This window comes from Cariama cristata, unplaced genomic scaffold (genome assembly GCF_000690535.1).
Source record: "Cariama cristata isolate BGI_N322 unplaced genomic scaffold, ASM69053v1 scaffold11757, whole genome shotgun sequence".
Lineage (NCBI taxonomy): Eukaryota > Metazoa > Chordata > Aves > Cariamiformes > Cariamidae > Cariama > Cariama cristata.
The window spans coordinates 6,432-29,594 of record NW_009626109.1 but is presented as its reverse complement, the minus strand read 5'-3'; the positions used below and the strand labels follow the sequence as shown (position 1 = coordinate 29,594).

The 23,163-nt window shown below is 36.6% G+C and overlaps 1 protein-coding gene across 1 annotated transcript in view; it reads right to left on the bottom strand.

The window, feature by feature from the left end:
- PER2 (period circadian clock 2) overlaps window positions 1-22,600 on the bottom strand; it is a 40,525-nt gene extending 17,925 nt beyond the window's left edge. The window contains exons 1-9 of the mRNA XM_009703888.1: window positions 22,543-22,600; window positions 11,183-11,657; window positions 10,533-10,601; window positions 7,287-7,441; window positions 6,660-6,781; window positions 5,058-5,259; window positions 3,412-3,463; window positions 1,889-2,031; window positions 1,507-1,585 (exon numbers count right to left, since the gene is read on the bottom strand). Of these exons, the coding sequence (XP_009702190.1) occupies window positions 1,507-1,585; window positions 1,889-2,031; window positions 3,412-3,463; window positions 5,058-5,259; window positions 6,660-6,781; window positions 7,287-7,441; window positions 10,533-10,601; window positions 11,183-11,556 (1,196 nt within the window). The 5' untranslated portion in view covers window positions 11,557-11,657; window positions 22,543-22,600. The remainder of the gene's footprint in view (window positions 1-1,506; window positions 1,586-1,888; window positions 2,032-3,411; window positions 3,464-5,057; window positions 5,260-6,659; window positions 6,782-7,286; window positions 7,442-10,532; window positions 10,602-11,182; window positions 11,658-22,542) is intronic.
- Window positions 22,601-23,163: the final 563 nt, after the last annotated feature.

Genomic DNA, 23,163 nt, shown 5'->3' with positions numbered 1-23,163 from the left:
TACCTTAAAGTCCAAACTTATCCTCACTGATTAGCCATTGTCGTCTTCTATAGTAATCTCCAATAGCTACCTTTTGCAATTCTCGTTTAATAAAAAACACGTGCACTGCAGTAATACTGATGTGCCTGACCTCTCTGCAGATAAATTGTCTCAAAAGCCAAACAGTAATTTTTTTTTTACCTTATTTACTCCAGCTTAGCCAAACTTCCCAATAACCTCCTTTCCCCCGATCCCTCTCTTTTCTACTGCAGTTAAAGATTTTGCCAAGAACAGCATATTTCTGTTCTGTGGGCATCAAGAAGATTCCCATCCAAAAGATACCACAGAAATCCAAAATTGTCTATTATACTGCTGTTCTGTCTGCAGACATCCTCCCCATCTAGACCTATAAAGAAAATTTTAGCATTCTCAGAATGCTTAAAAACAAGAGGAGGTGAGAACCTCAGAAGTCAGATGCTACTATTGCAGCCAACCTAGTTTTCACTAAGGAGAAAAAAATCTAAATAAAATCCCATATAGAGTACATCAGAAACCATTATGAAGAAAATACCAAGGAAAACAAGGGAAGATGAAGAGAAAGAAAGGGAAAATGTAGCCCGTGTTTTTCAACTCAGGAACAAGTGAACTCTCTTGTCAAGTCTTCAAAACACTATGATATTCCAAAGTGCATCCCTGTCCTTAAAAGCTTGTTGTGATTATCATGTCCTCCTCAGCCAAGTATGCTCCTAACTCCTAACTAAGGAGTATCTTCCTTTCTTTTCATAGACCTCATGTTTCCATCACTTAAACAACCTTTGAAAGGCCCCAGACAAAAGTAATCCAGAAGACTAAAGGAAAGCTTGGTTTACACCTTAGTTCCTGAGCCTCTGTGTACCCCTTAAGATCATATTTGGTTCTACTCCAAAATGTGAATACTTATTCTAGTCAGCTTCCATGATTGTCAAAGCAATGTGAAGTTTCAGCCCATAGAATTTGAGCAGTTGTTGTATACAAACAACAGCAAGAACTATGAGGACTGTAGTTTGAACTGAGAATGCAGATTTTTATTTTTTTTAAAAGATCTAATGTTATATTTAAAAGACACACCTCTGATTGTATCTGGGCCAGCAGAAAGCGAGAGCAGCATATTGTTTGTTATTAATTGGATCAAACTTAAAAAAAAACAAACTAAAAATCTCATACAGGTAATGATTGTTAGCATGGGAATTTTCCTGACCATGGGTTTCATTCATTGAATTTATGTCCAGATTTGCCCTAGATGTAAGGAAAATGGAAGAACAAGTTGTCAGCAGGCAAACAGTTTTCCACTTAAATGCCACAGTGTAATGTGTTTTCATGCTTAGCAAAAATTGGGGGATATACTTTTCTTGGGTTAAACACTCTTCAGTAGTCACATAATTTTTTAACCCCACACAGATATCTTAATTAAATCCTAAAAATACCTGTAAAGATAGTGGATAGCTTGCTTATCAGTGAATTAAAAAAGAGTATTTTTTTTTAAGTTACCTTTCATCTACATCCTGGAATAAACAGGTCGGTGTGTGTGTAGTTGTAAAAATTCTTTTGTCAGGAGGAATTCTGGGTGCTGAGAGAAAAATAAAAGCAGATTAACAAGTGGGGTCTTTTGGCATACACAAAATACTTTAAGCTACATGTTTCTATAAACACCGAGTAAAGTCTAAAAGTCTGTCTAAGAGCATACAGGAAAGCAGCTTGCTAGTTCACAGCCTCTCAGCAAGGGCAGAAATCACTGACAGTAACTCATATAGTTGGCTTGCTTAGACTGAAATTCATTCATGTGACATCACATGGAAATTCCTGTAGCAGAACATAGAACAGTTCTTACTTTCAGGAAAGCAAACTAGTCTTTGTGCATTCAAAGGATTACCTTCATAACCAGAATGTACTTTTTCTGCAAGCAACACACAGCAAAGCTGGTCCTCTGCTATTTCTGGATCTTGCACTTTGATAAGGTAAGGAGTCATCCGAAATGGGTGATAGCAAATCTCATTTTCACGCTCCTTTCCCGCACTAATAATTAAACAGAGTTAATTATTTCAACATTTTCATCTTATGCTAAACAAAGTTTTAATTTATCTGTTGTAATTCCCTCATGACACAAGGGCTGCATGATAGCTCCTAAAATAGCATCCAAGAACTTAACTTTCTGAATTTTTTTTTTTTTTTTTGGCAGAAGTGAAGCTAATTCTGATGGAATCCTTTGCATACCAACTACAATAAAGAATACATTGTCCTCTCTACTGCCCGAAATAAAAAGATCCATAACTACTTTAAACGGAAACTTGACAAAAAAAAAAAAACACCACTCCTATGATAGTCTAAATTATTTTGTTGATCTAATAATCTTAATCTGTGACATTATACCCTTCAGAGGGATGAATTTATAGTTGTATTTTACAAAGACTGCTATATCCCCTCAGTTAATGTAAAGTTCTTCTTTTACTCAATATTTATCCTGATTTTAAAAGAACAAAGACTCAGAAATTCTTACCTATAATAAGAGTTGTTTACTTAATAAGAATCCAAAGCATAGTAATGAAAATAAAAACCATTTACACAGTGACAAAAAAAAAAAGTTTCAGTTGTAATAAGTTTATAACAGCACAGCTTTATAAAACTAAAGCTTTTGGAACCAATGTTAGTTGGACAAAAAAAGTCTACAATAACACCAGCAGTACTTTTACAGTACATCCAATCCAACACTCTGGAGCGGTGCATTGTCTCTAATCTGTTTAGAGTTGTATCTTATCAGTAAGTATTTATTTACTCCAGAAGTAATAGGGTCCATAATTTTTGTTTTCAGAAATGCTACCAGAGAGGCAATAAGCGGCAAGTAAACAAATTGCACAAGAAAGAACATAGAATAAGTTGTGAGCATTTCCTAAATAAGAGCAACTGAAGGGAATGGAGGCAGGAAAAGAAAGAAGACAAGCAAAACCAAAGGAACCGTGTCATCTAGTAACTGCAAGAGATACAAGTCAAGTTACCCTCATGTATCCTTCTCTACAGGACACTTGAGATAAATTTAAGATTAGATATTAGTCTTATAGAATGAAAGACACTCTAGCAGATGCTGAACAGAACAATTCAATTAACATGAACTGAACACTTTCCATTGCAGTAGGAGATACTGTATCAGCTTCCTTTATGGTGTAAAGGTCAATATTCACACTGTTAACTTCTACGATGCAACTTCCTGAAATCACTTTGCAGTTTTCTCTGTAGCTTCTAGGAGTTAATCAACTAGAGGACATGCATATGTTTTGCCTTATGTTCACATTATTGAGGAGTAAGAAACTTACATACCACATGGTTCCTATAAAAGTCAAATACTTTTGTAATGCATGGTTTCATAATATAACACTAAGCTTTATAATATTGTGGTCTTACCTGATGCGACAGAAAAAAGATTTTTCTTCCATGCAATCCTGTGTGGAAGACTCTAGAAATATTAAACATATTTCATAACAAGTTACAAACTACTATGAGATTATGATATTTTAAACAAGAATTTTTCCTTAAGTGATGATAAAGGTTGAATTCTTTAAAAAGTTTGTTCCCTGAAGACTCCATATGTATTTGCTAAAAAATGTACTTCATAAGCAACTAAATCTGAATACCACTCAGATTCTGCAGCTAGCATGTGAATCACAGCTGCTTGCTTATTAAGCCTTTTGCCAAAAATATATCTAAACAGTTCTCCAGTTTGAGCTGCTTAGTCTTATCAGCTTTTCCACTGTACTTTATAGTGCTGACCAAAAAAAGTTTGATTATCTGGGACCCCAAAATTTGACCTTTTTCCTAGAAAGGCACTAGGACAGTTAGATCAAATTCACTTTCCACTTACTACCACCCCCCCTTCAAAAAAACCAGAAAAAGTACTATGTTTCATGAAGGCTTAGGCTTCCTATCACCTTTTAAGACTATTTCCCTTCTTCTCCAGAGTAGTCACAGACTGATTTTTCAAGGCAAGCTCTGGTCTTTCAAAGGTCTCAGTGCGCAATACTTTTGGATATTATATTCTATGCCAGCTGATACATGGGATAGTGTGCATAGTTCCACTTACTGCTTTTTTGAAATTTGAAGTTATACACAAATATAATGAAACTACAGAAAATGTTTCAGAAAAAAAAATTGCGTAACTGAATATCTGTAATTAGGATCACACAGTCAGAATTCAGCATTGACCCTATTTTGAGCTAGAGGTTGGACTAAAAAAGACCTCACAAGGTCCCTTTCGACCTGTTTTATGTATGCATTACTTAGTATATATTTATTGTTAATTGTTTTTTCAGATTAAATATGGTTCACACTCTGACTTAACTTAATAGACTTAGTATACAATGGATTGGAACTTTAAAATTTAGAGCAGACCTTGAAATTCAAGTGTTTGGTTAGAACAGTTGGCAGCTATTTATTAATTCCTAACAGCTGTAGCTACACTATTAAAACAATCCTCCCACAAACAAATATCAAGTGCCCTAAGATGTCTGATTCTTCACCATTTGCATGCCTAACACTATTTTTTGAAGGCTAAAATAACAGAGATACTATTGCATGTCGCGAATGCACAGTGATGGTAGCTGAAGTAGATCTTTCTACACTGTAATCAAGGTGTCCAGTATTCAAATCATAACCATTTTAAAAGGAGGAAGACAATATTATCACCCTCGTATCTGAGGAACAGAGATTTTAAAGAAAAATTGTGGTCATTTGATTGCTAGTAAAAGTGGAAAGCAAACCCACTATTCAGCATGAATACCTACTTTGTTTTCATTCATCATTTGGATCAAAGGGGCACAAGAACCAATAAACGATGACATTCAGAAGACTTTTAACCAACAGACAAGCCTTGCTGATTTAGAAAAGTGTGTTATACATCTAGTATTGTTCAGAGATGTTCTAATAATGCATCTGTGTTACACCCTCAAAAAGTGATAGAGAAGGATGGAGGAACATTAAAAAATCAGTTCAAGTATTTGCATTTGCATGACTGAAAGAAGGTCAGATAAATATCTCCTGTTGAGACCACTCACCAGCTCTATTGCAAATATTCCATGATGGTAATCTGTATGGGGTAGTAGAAGTATAGAACACACTGACATCCTGAGGTGCCAAGAACTCCACAAATTTGGCATTTTTAAAATAACCCCTCTTACAGCGGAGAATAGAAGCAGCTTGATCAGAGATGTACAAAATTTTCCCAGTAATCAAAGAAACAGCTACAGCAAACATATCCTAAAAACAAAAATCTCAAATTATTTAGACAGGTTAAAACATTCTTCAAACCAGTATGTATTTCTTAGAAAAACACTTAAGATATAAAAGCACTACTAAATTAAAAAAAAAAAAAAGGAAAGTGTTAAACTGCATCTGTTTAGGGAGCAATAAAATTGATGTGCTTACCAAGTAGACACAGACAGTACTCTTTTTGAACTATGCAATAAGAATAATATACTAGCATCTTACCAGGTTACAAGCCCTAATATCATTGCCTAAAATTTTATGATGCAGAATGAATTTATGAATTAAGAATTAAAGAGTTTCCAGCTACTAAACTATTATTTTCATTGTGCTTATTACAGGCATATTTTACATTTATGAAATTCAACTGTTTTGTGAAAGACTGTTTATGTTAGCTTGTCCGTCAACTGCAAAATGAAAGAAGTGCTCTAAACCACTTGGTAAAATAATGAGTAGACAGGTGGAAAAAAGTCCCACACAACCATACACATAACTCCACTTGTATTGTTTGACGTTGTTTTTCTTCTTGACACAGAAGAGCTTCCTGCGTCATCACCTTTAGTGCTCTATCCGCTAACACTGTACACAAACTTAAGAGCTGTCGTCAGAACACCAGTTACACAAACTCAGATGCTTCAGATTAATTGAACAATGTTTATGATCTTTGGCTGAAGTTCTCAGTTGTACTCTGGACTTCCTATTTATTTTACCTTGTGGGCAACCTTACTATTCATAGATACAACAAAACCCACCTACTTCAAGCTAGGGAACATCACCCATCATGCCATTATTTTATGGATTTCAGAACTTCATACATTCAGGCAGAGGTTTCAGAAAAAAAAAATAGTGGAAGGTAGTCTAATAAGTTTAGACATCATTATTTTTTGAAAACGCCATAATGTATCCCTAAAACACTGGGAATGTGGAAAATAAATAATAATTTTTTAAAAATCATTCAGACTATCATTTTACTGCTAAAAACTATGTTGATCTTCATAGCTGTTCTTATCTAGACGAGAAAACATGGTATCACTGGATCACACAGTAAGCCTATACCAGTTGCAAAGACTAGACAAATACCACAGAAGAGGACACAATATGCAGTAATTCCAACACGTTCATCAGTTTTCAGTCACACTAACTCAAAGAACTGGTGAAGCATCAAATAAACCCTACTGATAAGGATAAGCTGAAACAATTCACAGTGTGCCTTGACTAAAATTTGGGAAGTTAATCTCCAGCAGGTTAAACTTCAGCAGGTGTTCCGAGAGGTACTGCTTCAGCTTATTGGCCTAGCTACCAACTCTTACCTTGAAAAAAGAAGGCATGCCTGAGAATTCCAGTTCTAGACAACATTTTCAATACACACTGTAGACTTAGGTCACCATACTCACCGCATTTTTCATGATGTATTCTGAGGTTATAGTCTCAACTTCTTCCACCGTGTAAGATGACACATTGAGTCCAGCAGGCTGGGATTCATTAATCATCAACAACTGGTAATACTCCTCATTGGCTACACAAGAACATTAAACAACTTGTATTCAGAATTAAAAATCTCATCAATAAACATCCAGCCTGGAAGCAGTAAATGGCCAAAATCTTTTTTGGCATAAGCACAGAATGGGCAGTTGGGAAATCTAGGTACTACGCCAAATTAGTTTTCCCTTGGTAGAGTTTCCTCATCAGTAACCCAAATAAATTTAGCCATCTTAATATTCCCATATGTGTGTGATCATATATTTTGGTCTGTTTGACAGTTCAAATAATATGAAATTGTAAATTGTTTTCAAGTTAATCTTCTAACAACAAAACATCAAGCATCTAGACAGCTGCTTTAACTCCCAAAGGTACACAATTTAACAGAGCCAACAAATGGGCACACCATGAAAACATCTGTTTAGAGAGGTTTTCAAACATAATAAACTTAGCTTTACACAGATAACCACATTTAAATTCCTGGTTTAAATGTTTAACTTTATCCAGGTTGGCATTATCTAGGTAGTATCATACTTGATTACCTTTAACTTGTTTAATGCTTTTAAGGGCATATTTCAACGTCGTTAGGACACTAGATTTGCCTTTAATTCTCTTTTCAGAAGGAAGGTGAGCTTTCAGCTCTTGTAATGTTTTCAGCAATTCCTTTTGTGTTTTGGCTTTGGTGGACTGCTCACTACTGTAAGATTAAAGACAAAAAATAAAATGTCACTTGAATGCTTGAAGTGACCCATCATCCTTACAGAAGCCCTGCAAGGGGCTTGACTATACTCTGACACTTGTCACATACCTAAATTTGTACAGATAGCCACAGTAACTTCTCCAGTACTTAGTATCAACATTGAGAACTTACAATAATTCTTTAATAGCTAGAATCATTCAAAATGAAAGATTTACCACCACCTGAAGTCTTACTGTCAAATGTACTCTATATGTGCAACAGTACATATACCCAAGCACCAGAGAACTTTTTTTTTGCCACAGTCTCCCTCCTCCCTTTTTAGTGGTATTTTCCTTAGTTCCTTTCAAAGTCAAACTCATAGAAATGTTCATGGACTTCAAAGAAGAGAAGCAGGAGGTCCATTCAAGTCTTCACCTCCTGTTCGAGCAGGTTCTCATAAGAAAGGTCCCTGAAAAGGGAATGGCAGTGGGAGAGCATCAAGTTAACAAAACAAATGGAGAAATCCTTGGAAAAGCGTATCCCAGTTAAGCATGGCAATACATTAAATAAGATAAGGAAACTAAATATGTAGGGTAAAGAATCAGAGGAGGCTGGAGACAGAAATCGCATTGAACATATCTCAGGTGCATGTTCAGAAGTGCTGTCTCACTGTGGAAGGTTAAACTACAAAGATTATCAGTGCCAACATCAGAAAATTATCACCTTCCTTCGCAGTTCCTTATATCTTTCCCCATTATTAAGAGGTGCTAACAAAATCAAAACGGAAGAGAAAAGGACATAAAGGAAGGGAGGGGGAGGATGACAAAGATGGGCAGCAGGTGGGTAGGAAGCAGTCAAATTAAAAACCACCTTGTCTCTCTCATTGGAGTAGATTTTAGAAGCTAATCAGTCACAGCAATCAGGAGGATTCCAGAGCTTTTCTTAAACCTTCCTGAAAATAAATTCTTTCCCATCAAAAGGAAGGTCTTCTCTTACCACCTGATTGTCATGGCTCGTAGTCTCTAAGTAATTACCCTAAAAACCACTGTAGAAACAATAGTCTTGGCAACTGCACTGCCCTGTCTGAAGCGCTCAGTAAAGTGGCTTCAGCTTTCAAGTAATTTTCAAGAGGATTTCTGGGAATTTTGAAAAGTTCTTCAGGTAGATCAATCATCTGACAGGTTTTGGGCATATTTCACCAAAAATGCTTGGTAAGTGACAAAGCTGACTTGCACTAGAAAATACACATTGTTCTTGCTTAAATCACAACGTACTATGAGAAACATACCATTCATTTAATCAGTGGTCATTTTGTACTGAGAAATAATGGCAAGGGACAGGACAAAAGAGTATAGTACTCCCCTGGGAAACATTATGTATATTAAAATCACATCTACAATGTGGCTTGGCAATTTGGACTGATGCAATCACACAGAGCCTTGTTAATAGAAGAACCCTCTAGGCTGGCAGTAGGGAAGAAGAGAGGAGGAAAAGATCGTGAAATAACTGAGCATACTACTGTTTTTGTACTCTCTGAGTATGCTTTATGAGAGTAGTCAGGCTCTTCTGCAAGAAAAGAAACCTTTCCAAATTAGCCTACAGCAGCAGCAAATATAGAAGATGGGCCTCCTTGGAAAATAAGTTATACGACTCAAAAACATTTTTCCAAAGATCAGTAGCATCAGGCACCGTAGCCAATCACAGGGAAGGCGTCACTTGCAAAGGACAGAATAAGCAAGTTCTATAAAGACAGGAGCTTTCCATTTTGCTTTATGTGGACAGCGAACTGGAAAGGTACCTACAGATATTAAACTAAGTAGTTGGTTGGCGCCGATATTGAATCCAATGCCCAGTAGTCCTCGAACCAAAGACTAAACCTACAGCTTATCAGCCTATTTCAGTCTTCTCTTTAAGATCATTCTCTAAATATCATTCATCTCCCACTCCCAAGAGATGATCAGATTCTGCTTTGTAACCCTCTAGCACTGTGCCTGACAGCTGAGGAAAACACTGTACCATCTGGATTCCCATTTATTTCTGAGCAGAGAAATATTAATGAAATTCAAAATAAAGGGGTATTAGAAAAACTGTAATAAGGAACCCCCCAAAAATCTTGCAGTGAAACAAATGGAATCAATGGGAAAGGAAGATTAAGAAATGCCTTTGTTCACTCTGTCTTTCATAGTAAGCAACGTGAACTCCAGAACACAATTTCCAACTGAAAATACATCATAGAACAAGATCTCCATTGCCTGCAAGGCAGATATAGAAAATAAGTTCATCAAGCACCAAAAGGTGCAAAGGGGTAATTCTAATTTACCACTTCTCTAGGAACTGCATCAGGTAGAAACACTTTCAGGTAGGCACATGTAGATAGGGGTCTTAACATCGGTATACTATAGCTAGATATCCTTGATTTGCTCAGGATCATGTTTTGGTCTCCTGATCAGAATTTGACTTAAAAAAAACCCAAGTACAGCGGGGCATTCTGAAGTGTCCCGATTTGAGACTTCAATGCCACCAGGTTTCTCAAGGTTATCAGAGTCAGAAGCAGAGTTCATACAGAGGGATTCCTGCAGCTGATGCTGGTTTATCCTTACAGACTTGAGGCTTGAATCCTGGCGAATGGAACACAGGACAGGCAGATAATACAACTGCTGGACATCAGAACACATCCAACTCAATGGGTGAATTCTGATGTTAAACTAGGTTCTGATGTTAATTTCTAGGTTGTCCCCAGGCAAGGGCTTCAAGACTAAATTCTGAAGAGCAGAAAAATTAAAGAAAAACTTCAGAAAAACCCCACTACAGCTGAAACTATATTCAGCGAACCACAAAAACAAAATTTCAGAGTTAAGCTACCAAAAGTAAGATGACTTGAAAGGTTATCGCACAACTTGCATGGAACAGCAACAAAAAGCTCTAATTCAACCAAGTGGTTAATAGGACATGCTACTGATTATGGACATGAAGAGAATGAAAGATAGGATTTCTTGTGTACTCCTCCAGTTTTAGTCAAAACAAAAAACCAAAACACAACATTATTTAGTTTTTAGCATTTAGCGTTACATACATGCAAATTACCGAAAATATATGCACATTAATTTACCTGCATCCACTGCTAGACTGATTGTGTTCAGAGTTTGCAATCATCAGGCTAAATGCATTTGAGCTTGAACTAGAATAAGGAAAGACAGAAAGAGATTAATATTAGTAAAGCTAAAAAACAACTTTTAGTTCATTTTAGCTTTATATTTTCCTATTAATGATTGGCTATCTAGGAAAAAAAAAATCAACTTTAAAAGCTTCTGCCTGGCACAAGACATGGAAACTATAGCTGTTACATATTTGTCTAAGAAGGTTCTTCTTACTGTAGCTTTGCTCTGTACACTAAGCTATTAATTAAAAGATGAAAATAGCGGAGTCCCATCCTTCACACAAGAATAGACTGACACTTTTTGATATACAATTATAGAAGTTGGTTTACAAGAAAATACATAAGTAAGGCCAATTAAACATACAATAATGAGAAGAAAGATTCAAATGAAGCTGGCCCTGCAAAACACCACATATCTTCTCTTTATGAATTACAATATATTACACAATTTACATCATACCACAGTACAAGTTAACTAGAACACTCAGCTTCAATCTGAACATCCACTCTATACCATAGTTATTATTCAGAAATGAGATTCAAATGGAAAAGGCCCTCAGTGACAAAAATACAAGTGAAATTTATTTAATATTAGCTACTACCTTTTATGACAGTCTGAAGATTCCATGAGCATTGTTGAATCTTTCCCATTTTCATCAGATTCATGGCCATGAGAATCATGCCCACTTGAGTAGTTTTCATTTGTGTCATTTCCACTGAAGTCATTTCCACTGGATCCACTGCTCATTTCCATATCTTCCTGAAGAACTTCATGAGAGTGTTCAGGTTTTGTCTGAATTTCTGACTCTTCAGCAATCATCTGGCTATGGTTATTTGCAAGTCCAGAATAATCACTCATTTTCTGTTGCTCTTTTAAAGAGAATGACGAAGAAATGTTTTCACTGACACCAGGTTGCTGCTCAGGGTTCTGCTCCTCAGTGCTAGAGTAGAACCCCCTGAACTTGATAGAGTCCATGGGACACTCATTAGAAACACTGCCAAGATCAACAGCAAATCAAGCCATATTCAGAATTTTGTCTCTGTACAAATTCTGTTTGGAAGTATACATCCACAAATCTGAGGAGAAAGGAAAGGAATAAAAAAAATTATTTTCTTGTTTTCCTTTGCTGACAAACTGGAATTCTCACTGACCGATGACATTAAATGCTATAAGTGATATTCACGGTTAATATATTCAGCATTTGAATAGTGAAAAGTTTAAGTTAAATATAATTGCAAACTTAACAATGTTTCACCATGGAAAAGGTATTTATTTTTTAGGAAAAACCCACACAAAAAGAAGTAGTAGAATAAACATGAAAACTCCTTAGAAGTTTAAATATTCACTTCTTTTCTATTCTCCTACTTAACACTTGACAATTTTACTGCCTGGATTTGGACAATAGCTATTATTCTTTTCAGTGAAACCATTCCCCTGGTTTCCAGTTTACCTTGATAAACAAAAAGATTCCATTCAGATATCAGAGGATTTCTTACTTGGTTTGGATGTTGTTTGTTTTCATCTTTTTTTTTTTTTTTCCTTAAAAAACAAGTCTTGTTCTTTTCTTTTAAGATCAGTTCTGCTATTTTGGCCAATTCTTCATTTCTTTGTACAAGAGCCACGTAAGTAGGTAGACTGAACATACAGTAGGAACAGGGAAACTAAGTACACAAACCTGTCTATTTATCAACAGCAAAAAAATCTAAGACACAAATAAGCCTGAGAATAATTATATCTACTGATTACCACTAATTCAGAGGGAGGGGGAAAAAAAAAAATCTGCATTGTTTAGAAAAGTAAGCTTAAAACAAAACAAAAAAAATCCCTGCTTTTAAAGCAAGTTCTAATGAAACAGGCTCAAAGTCACAGTGCATATGGAAGTGAATTGAGAACAGACTATTAGTGAAGAGCCATCAAAGGAGAAATAGTGGAGAGCAATTCAACTTTATTTTATTCATAAAAATATTTAATCTGACTCATTTCCTCATCTATTTCAGCAGCCCACAAAGACAACAATACTGCAAAACCATGAACTAAGATTTTCTGAACAATGGAACTCATCATTAGGAAAAAAAGGCTTGTTTTTAAAACAACAGAACCATGTTTGTTCCTTCAAAATATTCAAGATTACAATCATTGACTAATAAACCTCTGACTGGAATAACAAAGTCAATGAAAAAATTGGCAACTAAGTTTTGCTAATATTAACTGCAGTGGCTTCCTTTTAAACTCAAATAAAAAAATATATATACGTTTGTTTATCTTTAGAAAGCCTGTAACAGAAAACATTAATTAAATATTCATTTAAACCATGCTATGATTCAACTCCCTTCCCCGCCTCAAAAACATTGAAACTATTTTCTTACCCTCCTAACTGCTGTTTTTCCAGACATTCTACATTTATTTTGAGTTTTTCAGAAGAAAATACTACTCGTCTCCTCGTTTGGCCAAAGTAATACGCAAGATATCTGTTTTCATTTGAAAAAGGAAGTGTAGTTTAAGGATATTCACTTAAGCTATCAGTAATGCTATACCAATAAATAATTGTTTGTTTTTTTTTTTTACTACAAGATTATTCACTAGTACTTCACTATAGGTAATTATAAAAAAAAAAAAAAACAAACACCTTTGGGTAGAGTAAAACCAACATTTCACTTCAGCATGTATTCACCTCAGGTACTCTAACCCAGACTAAATAGACATCCTGTTATGCTGCTGTATTGAACAGTAGTATACAGGCAGTAAATTACACTTTAGTCCAGAAAAAACTGTTGGAGCTACTAAGTAAGCCACTTCTGTCTTAGGAATTGCATAACTAGAACATGCAACAAAAGAATATTTACTCTTAGATCAAACTCTAGTATTGTTTCACAATGGCACATACTCCGGTGACCAATGATTAACTAGATCACACAGTTCATCTCTGATTTAATCTCCCTGGTAGACAGAGCTCACACTTTCGCTTGCCTTACTTAGCTAGACATTTTAATGAAGTTCTGTCCCTGTATATAGTCCACTCTAGCCACACATGCTCCTAATGAGCTTAAGTGGTTAGTGGTACCCATGCTACTAGCTGCAGTATCCCAGCCCGGGCTTAACAATGCAGGGCTAGCCACAACTCATGTTGTCTGAGAGTGACTGAAAATGTCAAAGGGCTCAGGAGAGCGAATATAGAAGGTGGCAGTGGGAATGCCTACACACGAGACAAACCTCCTGTTACTGTAAAGGTAAGGCTCATTTTCTAAATGTGTTAATGCATTCTCACCCAGGAAATGCTCTTACCACTGCTTCAAGTATTGCAGAAATAAGAGCACCTGTCTGGTTAAATAACTGAATCCACTCTCAAGAAGTCATTTCTCATGTGTCATCTTTACTATTATTTCTCAGAGGGCACTGAGGTTGTAAAGTTCTATAGAGGATTCAGGGAGTAAAGGTACCCCAGCAAACTACTCAGCTAACAATGAGATGGCTTTTTACCTTCTTTGTGAAGGTTAAAGGTAACCTTGGAGATCACCTACAGCATTTTGTCCACTTCAAATAAATGCCTTACGCACATAAAAATTACACAACTTAACCCCATCGTGATTAAAATAAAGCTTTTGGAAAAAAAGACAGCCACAGCATCACCTGAAAAAGAGGTCTGATGTAGGAATTTACAGCAAGATCGAACACTCCTTATACTATATTCTGTGCCCAAAGTAGGGGTTTCCTCCTATTTTTCTGACCAAATGCTAGTTAGAAAGAGCTTTAGATACAAGAGAAATGCCTACTGCCATAATCAAAACAACCCTGTCTGCTAGGAAACTATGTTACATGATTTCTTTAGAGGCAGGGAAAAAAAGCGCTCTCAAAAAAACAAAAACTACACACAACTTTAGGCTGCTATACTTAAATCCCTTAAAGAAAACTGTATAAATCACTATTAATAGGTTCAAAAGCATGAACTGCCAGAAGACAGACTCTTAGCATAGCCTTAAATTCTCTAAAGATAATTAGCCCAGTATTACAGTAACACATATATCAGGAAAATTGTGCTGTTCGTGGGAAAAGCAATGATTGTACCACCGTTTTCCTACATTGAATACAAAATGTTTGCTTTTCAGTCTTTAAGTGAAACTCATGAATTCTGAACCCAAAGATTATTATATATGCTGTAGTATTTTAAGCCTCAAGAGTTCACAAATTTTTTTTTTTGAACAACCTTTCCTTGGAAAACTATTTCCCCAAAGTCTCTCCTGTAATCTTTGGAAGTTTAGGACTCAATGAAATTATGCCATAGCAAGCTAGCATGTAGAGTCTTATGGTTAGAAATTCTGAGCTGTTAAACCACTGATAAGTAATTTTTTCCACCTCCAAATATCATACATTGTCTCATCTCCTCTGTTCTTTTCCTGACACCTAGGCTAGCCTCTGCCAGGTATTTGTAGGAAACTTCAGTAGTGCTTCCTTAAATAGAGCATGTAACGACAGGACACGCGGCAATGGCTTTAAACTGGAAGAGAGACGATTTAGATGAGATATCAGGAAGAAATTCTTCACTGTGAGGGTGGTGAGGCACTGGAATAGGTCACCCAGAGAAGCTATGGATGACCCATCCCTGGAAGTGTTCAAGGCCAGGTTGGACAGGCCTTTGAGCAACCTGGTCTGGTGGAAGGTGTCCCCGCGCACTGCAGGGAGTTTGGAATGAGATGATCTTTAAGGTCCCTCCCAACCAAACTATTCTAAGATTCCTTAGGTGCGAGAGAATCATTCCCAAAATATATATATGAGCTGTCCAATAACTTTTGAGGAATTTCTTTTGCCTCCTTGAACAGGAATTGACTGTCATTGAATTACTCAAGATTTCAGGGTTTTTAAAATTATTTTTAGTTTAAGCAATGAGTTTAAATTAAGACAATCGCCAACAGAAAAGAAAAAGGTACTGGTCTATAGGAGATGCCATAGGAATTTTTTTCCCCTTGATACCTGGCAGAAACTTGTGTCAGGAAGCGCTTAAGTTGCGTTACTTCTGTCCCTAACTAGCAACATGCCAGAGCTTCTGCAGCTTTGCTCACAGCAGGTATCCACGCAGTTCCTACACAACTACATTACAGCAAGTACAATTTGGAGCCCAAGGACAATGGTGTAGGAAAACAAAAATGAGTATCCCAGTAATGAAGAAAATTACAAGTTTGACCTTTTTAAAGGTATCTTTTGAGAAGAACTGACTCGATTCCTTGAGGTGGAATGGTGTTCTTGGGCAGGACTGGAAGATTAATGTCACTCAGTCTTGCACAAAATTTCTTCTGTTTCAAAATCTCAAAAGCCTCAGTGCCAGAGGCACATACCAGAGTAAGGAATACAGGAAGAACAAATAGGAAGGAACAAGAAAAACATTATGATAGACTTCCAAGAGCTTCTGGGGAAACAAGGAAGAGGAGTGTTTCTAAAACAAGAGCTTGCATAATAAATAAAAAAGCCAAAATCCCCCAAAGTAGCAATGCTAATATATGCTATAAGTTTGGAGAGATTTTCTAAGAGAGTGGAATAACTGTGAAAAAAAGAACAGACTGGCAATTACCCTAGACCATGCTCTGTGCCTGTAATTTTAGACAAGAACTGAGGCATCTGGCTAGACTTTACTCTTAGACAGAGGAAGACGTTAAGTGGAACATCTGCATGCATACGCAAGCGCCATGCAAACACTTTAGGAGCACAGAGGGTCAGTCATCCCGGAGAGATTAATTAACATCGAAACTAACCTCAGTCAAAATACCATAATAAATTGCACATATTCATCCCACTTATATGCTTGAATAAATTTCCAATCAATAACCAAACAAGAATGAAAAGGTAAAAGCTAGCATGCTTTCCCAGTCTGAGGTTTTCTCCTGTTACCACCGTTTGAGGAAGGTAATTGCATCTCATACCAAGCTCAGTAAGCAAGTGCAGGTAGTCACATGCAAACAGAGGAACAGCTCTTTTAGGTTTGATCTTGAGAGAAGTACATTAAGGCAGTTTTTTCTTTATTTTCTGCTCCATCTTTCTAAACTTTTAAAGGAAGGTTGTCTATTTTGACTCTGTAAATAAAAACCTCTTCTTAATCTTAAATTGGCACCAGTTAAGCTTGATTTTAAGGCAACGGGCTCACAAAAAAACATTCTACCCTTCTAGGCAGAGCAAGCCTCCCAAAGTCACTCTGACAAAGACTGTAAGTCTTTAAGATCCTGATGCAGTGTATTAAAAAACACATTCTAAAATAATTCCACTGAGCACTAAGGACAAGTGTAGGCATTAATTTGCCAGGTTAGATGTGCAGAAAATGTCTTCTGGTTATTCATTAGCTACAAGAAGCATTGCATCACAAGCAGCGTGACCAGCAGGTCGAGGGAGGGGATTCCTCCCCTCTTCTCTGCTCTTGTGAGCCCCCCCCTGCAGTACTGCCTTCAGCTCTGGGGTCCCCAGCACAAGGACATGGACCTGTTGGAGCAAGTCCAGAGGAGGCCATGAAGATGATCCGAGGGCTGGAGCACCTCTCCTATGAGGACAGGCTGAGAGAGTTGGGGTTGTTCAGCCTGGAGAAGAGAAGGCTCCAGGGAGACCTTAGAGCAGCCTTCCAGTACCTAAAAGGAGCCTGCGTGAAAGCTGGGGAGGGACTTTTTACAAGGGCCTGGAGTGATAGGACAAGGAACAATGGCTTTAAACTGGGAGAGGGAAGATTTAGATGAGATATAAGGAAGAAATTCTTCCTGGTGAGGCAGGGGCACAGGTTGCCCAGAGGGGCTGTGGCTGCCCCATCCCTGGAAACGTTCAAGGCCAGGTTGGATGGGGCTCTGGTCTGGTGGAAGGTGTCCCTGCCCATGGCAGGGGGGTTGAAACTAGGCAATCTTCAAGGTCCCTTCCAACCAAAACATTCTATCATTCTATGATTCTATGAAACAGTCTGAACTTTAGTGTCCCCAGAAAAACACACCAAAATATGCATGGACAAACACTTGAAGAAATAATGGTTTTATGCTTTTGACAAAAAAGGACTGTAGAACACCAAGGAGGCAAATTTCTTTTGAAACTATGGCATTTAAACTCAAAAATCTTGTTTCAGCAGAGATCTGGTTACATTCAGAGAACAGATTTTTCCAGATTTCACACAGAAAATATCATGTCTAGTACTGGCATTTAAAGAACAAAAAAATAAACATCCAGAGAAAATTTTCTAATTCAATAACTGAGTAAAAGGAGAACATCTGAAGATTGGAGTCTAAATTTACAACTAATATGAACTTACCAATATTCCCAAACAAAGCAAGAGGCATACCACAGTTTATGACTATACTTTAGACATGTGAATATTTGGAGACTCTTAACTGTACTAGCACCAACAAGAGACATTCCTACTGGTCAGGATTCAATTTTACTGAAGATCTTATCAACAAGAAGAGTTTCCACAAATCTTCTGGATGATTGCTTTGCAAAACGGTAAAGGTTTTCTCGTTTGTATGACAAGTAACTAGCAGGGGCTTAATCATATCATGCAATTTCAGAGAAAGTTGAAAATTAGCATCTACAATGAATGCATTCTCTCTGTGCAATTACACAGTAATTAAATGCTTAGTAGTAGCACAACGTTAGGAAAAAATGTTGAAAAACAAACAATAATCCAAGTGACCTGTCTAACTGTACAACTTCACCAGCAGTAACATTGACAGCTTCTGTTTTTGTGGCAAGAGATAGAACAATTAACAGAATCCATATACTAGGACACTTTCTAGGAAAGGGGCAGTGGGGGGGGAGAAAAAGATGGCAATAATCTCAGACTCCCTATCGGAAAAAATAACAAAAGATGCTTAACAATTTCCTGCAAGACTTTTTGAATAAAAAAAAAGAGAAACTTTCTTTTTTAATAGATGCTTCATCTCACTGCAAGTCATCATAAACAAATTTTGCTCTTTTTCTTCACAAGATATGAGGTGTAAAACAATTTCTACTTATGTCAATAAAGTTATCAACATCTAGAATAACACAACTGCTCCCGAATCTGAAATTCACAACATTCAGCTCATAAGTTGTTGATAAGGATTCAATTATCAGTTCAAGAGAATTCTGAATACAGGACGGTTATTTAAATAAAAGTTCATAATATCTTTACAAAGGTGATCATAATTAACCACTGCTTACAGCTGCCACTTGTAACAGAGGAACTGACCAAGACATAGCCTTGGTCCAGAGCCACCCAAGTGCCACCCTGAATTTATAGCAGCACCTATACAGGAAGAGGTCAGCATAAGCAAAAGGCTAGGGCCCTTGCATCCATAGCAAGGATGCTTCCAACCAGATAGTCTCCTCAGTGAAGAAACTCAAACCTGAATTTAAGAATTAGTATGGCTTTAGGCTAAAAATGTTTTAGCGTCAAATAAGGTAACTCCCAGTTTACACCCAAAAATTATTTCTGAATGAATACATATATGACTGAAATCACAGTTGTAAGATAAAAAACACAGAACAATATATTTTCTGCATCAGTTCTAGGGGGGTGGGAGGGGAAGCATCTTTCTACTAACATGAATGATAACAATTATGCATGTTTCTTACCTGTTTTTTCTATGAAAAGTTGGTAAAAGTGTTTATCAAGCTCCCTCCCAGCTAGCATCAAAGGCATGAAGTGCCTAGGTCCAGAGTCTCTCACATGCATTTAATTCTTGTCTCATCCTCTTCTACTGGAAATCTTTGACCATTACAGAATCCGGACACCTCTATAACTATAAAATATAAAAGAAATACCTGGGCCCCCCAACAGTGTCCTCTTCAAACAGATACCAGACAGATGCTCACAGTTATGCCGTGCCTATGCAGATAAGTTGGTTAAACATGAAACTGTCATCCAGCAGAAGAATCAGATACAAATTTGCATTTTAAACACTTTTGGTCTAAAACAAGGTCTCATAGAGCTTTAAAATAACAGAATCTTCCACTCTAGATAAAATGGCCCTTCTGATTCGCTATCAGTATGGTATCATCCTATGCACACGCATAATATGTACATAGTCTGCGTGAGCTGACACAGCCACTAAGAACGAACGGCCAACCTCTCCAGTAGATAATAAAGCAAAATGCCTGATGTAGTCAACAGGAACTTCAAGTGCTTAAGAAGTTTGGTTAGAATACCATTTTAACACCTGATCTAAACTCATCTACATAGCTGCAGACTTGGTATGAGCAGTAAAGTTTATTAGGCAGTTACAAAATTTTAATTCACAGAATCACAGAGTGGTTGAGGTCGAAAGGTACCTCTAGAGGTCATCTTGTCCAGCTCCCTGTTAAGGCAGAGTCACCTAAAGCAGGCTGCCCAGGACCACCTCCAGATGACTTTTGAATATCTCCAATGATGGAGATTACACAGCCTCTCTGGGCAATCTGTTCCAGCGCTCACTCACGCTCACAAACCAAACCAAAACAAAACCCCTGTGTTTCCTTACTTTCAGAAGTCTGTACTAAAAGTCCATCAATGCTATTATTTTACCTAATAAAAACAGTTTCCCAAGACACACACCGGAAATTTCAACAGGAAAATCTGAAAGCTGTTCTATTAAATCTAGGAAACTAAGTCTGTTGGTACATGCCACTGCCATGTAACACAAAGAAGTAGTAGAATAAAATCAGAAGTTCAGAAGATCAACATTTGTGTGGCAAACAATTACATCACTTTAAGTGCTTCATTTGAGTATGCAGAAGGAATGTTTGGAACAAAAATTTGGAGCAGTGTTCAAATCCCAAGCTAACCATTTTGGAAGACAGCCCATGTTAACATGCCTTAATTTAAAATGCTGTACATCCACCAACTGTTAAAAGTACATTTGTGTTGGCCGGACTTAAGGAAGAATTTATTCACAACATTCCATTCTGCATAACATCTCAAAGCCGATACGAGTTCTATGCGTCTCAGATTATGATATAAATCTGTGTACATTTGTTCTTTAAATGTTTTGCCTCTGTCTTTACCATAAATTGAAAAATCAGGATTTAAATTATAAGCTCTCTTTCTCTGACCATAAGAAGTGTTAGAAATTGCTGTATCTGAAGCTACTTGCAGATTTCACAATTTTTAGCTTGGACACTGAAAGTGTGGATGGCTTTCGGCACTAGTTAAATCCTAGTTTAAAGGCAGCTCTTCCAATTCCCTCACACTAACTCATCTCCCTGTAATTTATATTTCCTTAATGGAGTTAAGTTTCTACCTTCACTAACCAAGATCTACAAGAAATTAGCCACAAGGTCTTGCCTGACTATTTATGAAGTGACTTAGCACTTCTCTAGTTTGATGACTTCCATCATGACACTTTCATAGATAAAAAAGTGTTAACGAAGTCTAGGTTTGAAGAGGATATTCGCAGTAGCAGCATGTACCATTTTAATGGGGTATCATATTGGCTTCATCTACTTAATGCATTTAGGGATACATTAAGCAAAAACAGTCCCTGTAAACTACTTAAAATTCTCATTATAAGCCTTTCTACAATTTAACTGAAAGCTAAGATAAATCTACGCCAAAAGGATTTGTATCTGAAACTAAACACAAGTCATTCAAACCAGGCATTTTATCAGTTTGAGTAGAACTAAAGGCAGTTAAATCTAATCTTCTGGTTTCCTATTATTTATCAGAGGAAATGTACAAGTGACTGAGTATGCTCAAATCCCAAAAGAACTAAGAGAGTTCATCCATGTATGGCATCTCAAGAAGGTCTTTTCCACAGAAGTCTAATTTGATCAGTATACAAAGAATATAGAACTTGTGACAACATTTCCTTTGATACTGAGATATATCTATTCTAAGCATAGAAGACTTCAAATATTAGAAAAGAATGAACAACCTACTTTAGGGAACACACCTGTATTACAAGATCCCAACCAAGTTTACTTTCTGTAGAGAACTGAAGTCACACCTGCATCATTGAAAAGAGAATGTTGTCAGCTTTAAGAACCTACTCAGATCACATTTTGTAGCCATAGAAAAACAGTAACTTTTTTCAATCATTTAGACTAATCAGACCCTATAGTATTAAACCTCAAAAATCTCACTTACAATTTCATTTGTATTGCAATATTACAGTACTATCCAGAACTGCTATCCTTCTCTTTCCTGTCTTGGGCCAATATTGTCCCGTCATCAGATCACATATAACAAAACCACTTGGATAAATTTTCCTTGCATCACAGATGACATGGCTCCACCATTCTCCGCTAAACTCTCAGCTGTTTCCTTTTTTTGCTCCAGTAACCACCAACTTTTCTTCATTTTCAAAATATTTCCATAATTCTGACCATCTGTTCTGTTTTCTTAATCTACCACACAACCCAATCAAGTTGTAATAAGCTTTTTGTCATCAGCTTCTCCCACATCAAACATAAACGTGCATAAGTCAGTGTCTCTGATGCCATGTGTTCAACTTCTCAACCAGAGATTAGAATAGTATCAGCCTGTTAGAAAGTAGACCACAAGTGACCAAAAAATACTGTTGGAAGCTATGACCTGCTTTCTAAATCAAGGCTTAGAAGCATAATGTTTTCCTTTCTCCTCCTAAGCTATCATCATGATTATCTGAGTAACACTAGCTACTTTGTTTTCTGGACCCCAGAATTTTCCTTGTCATTAAAATTTCTTAAAACACGTGTAAGCGCAAAGGACTGGAAGTTATTAATAAACTTCTGCACAGCAAACAATGCAGATGTAGCACCTGATACTGGACACTACACTAAATTTAAGTTTCGTGAAGAAAACAGAAGCTACATCATTTCCATGTGCTTCATGATTCATACAACAGGTCTTTAAAAATTTAATGCCCTGAATATCTTTTTATTTTTCAGCATTCTGACATTACAGGTCAAAGGAAGCATACAAAGCAGCAACAACAAAAAAAACAGTTCAGACTCACTGAGAAAGAACTGATACTATAAATCACTTTTTTGGGGACAGCAGAAGACACTCACCTTAATGAACACACTAATCATGATCTTTCCAAATCTGAAAGTGTCATCAATATATTCCTATTAAAAAAAAAAGTTTTATAAGCAAGATAAAAAATTATTTATGAAACATGTATCAAGTCCATTTAATAATGTAATACAAGTCCAACCACGTAAAATATGTATTGTACAGATTAAGAACAGTTATAAAGACTACAAATACAAAATGAGAGGAAATGCAAGAAATTTTACTGATAAAAATATTTACTATTATGGTAATCTAACTCGTAAATTAGTTCCTTAAGCAATGCATAGAATAACTGTTCACTGAATTCTGTTCCCTTTATAAACATAAGAAAGTTCCCAAAATTCCATCCCCATGACCTTCATTTATCGTTAGAACATTGTTTAGATAATATAGATAATCAACACAGTGTATTTCAAAACCAACCATTCACTCATCTGAGAGCATCCAAGCTGAAGAATGAATATTATCTAGTGTAAAGTTTGGGATCACATATTTGAATTCAAGTTGTTTCTTCTTCCACAGATTACCATCTTAAAACATTTCATCACTGAGATACAAATTCCAAATTAGCCTTAGTAAATGAAAAACTTTTCAGACCACTATATTCAACTGAGGCT